At 37.2% G+C, this 6000-nt stretch overlaps 1 protein-coding gene across 2 annotated transcripts in view; it reads right to left on the bottom strand.

The window, feature by feature from the left end:
* Window positions 1-835: 835 nt before the first annotated feature.
* RNASEH2B (ribonuclease H2 subunit B) overlaps window positions 836-6000 on the bottom strand; it is a 61234-nt gene continuing 56069 nt past the window's right edge. For both annotated transcript variants that reach the window (XM_021689445.1, XM_021689446.2), the window contains 2 exons: window positions 4155-4235; window positions 836-1317 (listed from right to left, as the gene is read on the bottom strand). In XM_021689445.1, coding sequence (XP_021545120.1) covers window positions 1201-1317; window positions 4155-4235 — 198 coding nt within the window. In that variant the 3' untranslated portion in view covers window positions 836-1200. The remainder of the gene's footprint in view (window positions 1318-4154; window positions 4236-6000) is intronic.

Below are 6000 nucleotides of genomic sequence, written 5' to 3'. Positions count from 1 at the left end.
TGTCTTTAAGTCACAGAGTATCTTTAGAGTCCATAAGAAAAATACTGACACTCCCACAATTTAACAGAGGACATACACAGATAATGCTCTATAAGATGATGAATGGTTAAATAAATGTGAAAAAAAATGTTCAATATTATTAATCAGGGAAATGTGAATTAAAACCACAATAAAATGCTTTTTTCCCCCACTTATTTGCAAAGCTCACATTCAAAGCTCACAAGGTGGCAGTGAATAAGAGAAGAACTGAGACCACTCTGTGTTCCAGTGTAAGATTCTGTATACTTTCTGTGAAAGATCTTCCCACAAATATGTATTTGGAAAATTCAGTTATAAACTGGGAAGCCCACATCTAAAATCCATTCTAAGGGAGCAATAAAAGATATGAGCAAACATTTACTTGTAATCTGATTCTTCAAACAGTGAACATTTGTAAGCCATCTAAATGTCCACAATAGGGTCATGGTCATTAAATAATCACATATCCAAAGAATTAAAAATGACCATCATTAAAAAAGCATATTTATGAAGCCTACTTTAGTAGCCTGGGAAAAGACTCACAAAATGATGTTGCCAAGAAAGAAGATGATACAATTACTATTATAATTCCTTAAAAAAATTATTATTATAAGAACATGTGCCATAGGATCTCCGGGTAATGTCAAGTTGGAGATTACAATTTTAATTTAATACCTTTCTCTATTTTCTACAACAAAAGCAGATTCATAGAACAGAAAATATTCAACAAAAGATTTACCAAAAGCTCAAGGCTTTTAAAAAGTAGTGGTTTCTCTGATCGCTGTAATCGGATTTCTGTCCGTACGCTGGAAACCATGTTGCTGTTGCTACCATGTGGCAGAATGGCATAGAAGAATAGGCATACACTCAAATACTGTCACATGTCAGTTTATTGAGGAAACTGGGATGCTAGCTAGAGGTTAACTCTATTCACTTGATTACTTTTCATGATGTCAAACAAGAGTCTGAAGGCCACAGGCCATGAAAGTTACACAATGACTTTCCTACATTTTGTTCAGAAACACAAAAATCAAATACCAAGAAATGTTCGACTCTGCAAATTGCCCTCCTTTTTTTTTTTTTTTTGGTAACTAAGGGTCAGGAAGCACAGTGGTGTGGGGGAAGGACAAAAATGGAACATGTAACAGGCAAATATTCTTGCTAGATTTCATTTTCAAAGTTTCAGATCTTTCCAATTTTTTTTTTATTTTTTGTAGCAAAAAAGGAATCAATACTTTTCATTCCACTCTTGTCAACTTTAGCCAAAGCCTTCTGAGCTGCAGTCATTTTGCTATTTTTCTGTTAAGGAAAATAAGAGAAAAACTGTTACAAATGTAACCTTTATAAATCGTACATGCAAATCAAACAAGACCATGCTTGTCTCAAAGTTCATGAAGAGAAGTATTTGCTGTTAACATGCTTCATAAGGGAGTGATTATTATTATTATTATTATTTTAATTCTGATTTCCATTCAGAATTCGGCTCTAAGACACACAATCTGGTAAAAGAGGCAGGAGAAAAAATCGCTGCCTTCTAAGGAGTGGAATGTTACAACCAACGGTTTACTTTGGGGGAGTAATTCTGGAGGGTGTATTAAGTACAATAACACCAATAAAGGAGCTGACTCAGGCAGTGATTGTCAGAGGAGGAATTCCAGCCTAGTATTACTGCGTGATGAATAATTCACCACAATGGACTGTTGCATTTTATTCATAGGCTCTACGGGAAACCAAGGACAACACCATTATATTAAAAAAATAACTTGTACTGTAGAGCATCGGGGCCAGCAGGATAACTGCCCCGGTTTTCCTCCAGCAAAGAAATCCTTTTCAAAAAGCTGACTTCAAGTAACTCTGCCTTTGAAATTCCTCTCTCTTCCTGGTCACTGTTTTTTCTGTTTGTTTTGCTTTGGTTTGGTTTTGTGCCGTGTCCTGGAACTATCACTACTAGAAGGTAAATAGCAGCTGATTCTACTTCAGCGCATCTCAACTTTTCCAGCAGAAGCAAACATGATGGGACTCAGCAAAGGAAAAAAAATGACGTCTCCCTGAGACTGTGAGACAGTCACTGCCAAAGAACCTTTTAAGGGCACAGTATATGATCCCGGAAATCTTGCTTCTCACATTCTGTCACTTACATTTTAGGAGGCTTGTTTTTTGACTGGATGGTGAAAAGCGACAGTCTCTTTGAAACAAGTTATCCCCTGTATTTAACTAACATCCTGGTCCAACCCCTTATTTCCCTGGGGCTGTGCCCAAGTAGATACAACAAAAAGCGGCAGTTACAAGGGTGGGGCAGAATTAGTTCTCCCAGAGAAACTCAAAAACATCCCTGCTTACAGAAGCCATAGAGATAACTAGCCATCTTGCCAAATCTCAACTGGGATTTATCCCCTGACGTCACATGCCCAGATAAATTGCATATAGATCAAAGAATAAAATTTATAAAAAACATTAAATGCTAAGGGGGGGTAAATGTTAAAATCTAAGAGGAAGTGACTTTATCTTGGGATGGGCAAGCATAAAAATAATGAGAAAGTCACAAGGAAAACCAATTCCTACATTTAATCCTCAGAAAAACTTAAAACTGTTTAAAAAATCGAATGAAAAGGCTAAACACAAATTAGAAAATTATTTGCACCCTATATGTCGTGAAGTGTTAATAATTCCTAATCTAGAATAAGCTCTTAAAAATCAACAAGAAATACAGGGCGCCTGGGTGGCTCAGTTGGTTAAGCGACTGCCTTCGGCTCAGGTCATGATCCTGGAGTCCCGGGATCGAGTCCCGCATCGGGCTCCCTGCTCGGCAGGGAGTCTGCTTCTCCCTCTGACCCTCCTCCCTCTCATGCTCTCTGTCTCTCATTCTCTCTCTCTCTCAAATAAATAAATAAAATCTTTAAAAAAAAAAAAAAAAAAAAAAATCAACAAGAAAAACACTACTATCCCAATACAAAAAACAGGCAAGGGGCATGAACTGACAATTTCCAAAAATGCAAATGGGCAATAAGCATTTGGAAAAACAACTAACCTTTCTCACCAAAGAAATGTACTGTAATTAGACAGTCAAAAATTTTCAAGAATAAAAATAATATTCAGTGTTGTCAAGAAAGCAAGATGAGCAATCTTGCAGCAATAATGGTTGGGAATTCAAATTTCTACATTTTTGGAAAGCATTTTATATATATGTGTATGTGTATATATACACACACACATAATCAATCATCTATATGATTATATCTGATGTATATCATATATATGATAAAATCATATATTATTATGTATGATACAGTATATGTGATAAAATCACAATCATACACACACACACACACACACACATATATATATTCTCTCAATAATCATGGAAAGAGCTCATGTTTTCTAAGCCCTTACTCTTAGTTCTAAATTGTGTCTAATGAAATAATCAGAGATACAGACTATAAATGTTTATCACTTCATTAAAACAAAGAATGAAAAAAGCAGAAGTAACCTATGTGTCCAAAAATAGGGGAATGACTAAATAGATTATATTCCATATGGTGAAATAAAATAATACAAATGATTGAATATCATGAAACCATTAATAATTTGTCAAAGAATGCCTAATGACATGAGGACATTTTCACAATATAGTGCTAAATGAAGAGCATAGAACCCCAAACTGTAAATATATTAAAATGCCAATTTTAAAAGCTATGTATGTATTTATAATGTATGTATTATATAAAACTTTGTAAGAAAGGTTATGAAAATATTTGTTGGGGTGATTGCTGAATGGTAGGGTTATTAATAATTATTGTCATCATCATAAATTCTGGGAAGATTCCAGGCAGTAGAGTTGACAAAAAATGACCTGTGGAGGCTCCCTCCCTCTGTGCCCCCACCCCCGCTCTAAATATAGATGGCAAAGTGTAGGCATGCTCTGGCTAAGTATATTGCCTTGCTTGGTTCATAAAAAGTCTTCCTGGCTTGACATATTCATTGTCATTCACAATTTTGAATTACTGAGTCACAGAAATGCAAGTTAATAATCCTTCATGGTTAAAAATCACCGTCAAGCATGAAATCATTCCTGGATGTCCTCATGCAGGATCACCTACTGAATCCAGGAATGTACTACTACAGTTGGATACACATACCTTTTCAGTCTTCCAATCTTTCCTGTTAAACTTAGTGTAATCTTCTTTTGCTTCTACAGGCTCATCAGATAACTTTACTTTCTGCAATGTTAGAGCAGTGAAGCGATGTCAAATGTCACCTCGACACATCAATCCATTTTTAAAAAAACAATGGGGTCAATTTGGACCCGCATCAAGGCCAAATGGAACAGCAGACCCTGCAAAGGGGGCTTACTCTGCATTTTGCCAATTATCTGGGAGAATGAAGCCACATATACCTTCTGGGAAGCAGCCTCGGTGATGGGGGTATATGATAGGGTGAGTCCATGACCCAGCCTCGTGGGCAATCTAGTGGTACTGATCACATACTTTGTATGTGCCAGGACTGGGAGGCATCTGGACGACTGCTGACTTCCAGGACAGTCTAAGGGGGTGAAGGCAGGCACAGAAGTCAAAGATAAGAATTTCCTTTAAGGGGCCAGGTATCCAGCTAGAACCCCCACTTCATTCACCTTCTGGGCTGGGGGTGTAATGTCCATTTAGGAATAAGGCACAACATTATTCTGTTATTACCATTTTTGTATCGCTTCATGTTCTTACCTCCTCTCAACTATCTCATTTTGTCCACACAAGGACAACCTTGCAAGGCAAGCAGCCAGAAGGAGAAGGAAGCACAGAGAGATTAAACAAATGACTTAAGCCCACTTAGCAGAGGACAAGGCGTGAGAGCTCCATTTCTGTACAAGTGCTCTTTCCATGAGGCCCAATATAACTAAGTCCACCTTTACTTCATGTTTTTACCTTTCACATGAGCATTCTGCACCAATGAACGTGGGAACCTTGTCAAGAGCTAGACTGTGGCTTTAATGTTCACATTATGGAAGGAATTGTGACACATTTACTATGTAAAAGGCACCTAACAGGGCAGGTAAGTCTTGATATTTAACACAGAGAATTGACTGCACGTGACCACAACTTGGATTTTTGCAGATCTTCAAGTTCTTTGTGGAGACACCAGGGTTGAAAGACCCAGTGTGGATCTTCCTCAGGAAATGCAGATTTATTCCCAGCTTCCCTCTTCCTACCCCAGAGTTTGCTAAGCAAAGAGCTGTACAGTTAGTGTTAAAAGATGCCACGGCACATGTATAAAACCCAACGAGGTAAAACAACGTGTCTTGAAATTCTTCGCTGTAAAAAAACAGGGGGGCATCCTGGAAATACATAACATCATGTGGCATCACCTTCTCTTGGTCACCCAGCAATCTCTAGCAAATGAATCTTCAAAAGAAAAAGACTAGCTTATCACGAACGAACTACTACCAGCACAGTATGTATATAAGCAATTTCCTTAAGAATATGTTTCTACTTAAAAATTAAGATCAGTAAAGGGCATTTAGGTGATGCATATTTTTGCTAGAAAAGTATCTTCAACGAGGAGAGTAGAACTCACAGGTAATAACGATTAAGGCTGTAATTGTCTCAAATTGCAAAAAGCTTAAAGTTATAAGATGGTTTGCTGTCCTCTGTGGCAAAATGTCCTACTTTAGGTGTCATTATAAACACTTGGGCATATTCACTTTTTGCTGGTAAGTCAAACGAAAAAATGTTCAAGGCAAGAGCTTAAGATGAAAAGTGCTTCTTCATAAATATGCAGTGTTTAATAAGATGATGGACTTGCTCAGGTGTTTTAATGGCTCCTATCAAACAGGACACCAGTAATTAGTGCTCGTAAAAAATAAAATCATTGTGGTGGGCCTCTGCACTGAACTTTTTCTAACGTTACTCACAGCACATGCTGAATATGTTTGAAAGAATCACAACTGTTACACTTATTTGAATTGTTGTTATTTAAAAGACCAAACAGGGG

Source organism: Neomonachus schauinslandi, chromosome 3, assembly GCF_002201575.2.
Source record: "Neomonachus schauinslandi chromosome 3, ASM220157v2, whole genome shotgun sequence".
Lineage (NCBI taxonomy): Eukaryota > Metazoa > Chordata > Mammalia > Carnivora > Phocidae > Neomonachus > Neomonachus schauinslandi.
Note: the sequence above shows the minus strand (reverse complement) of the source record. Positions and strands in the feature narration are given on the sequence as shown.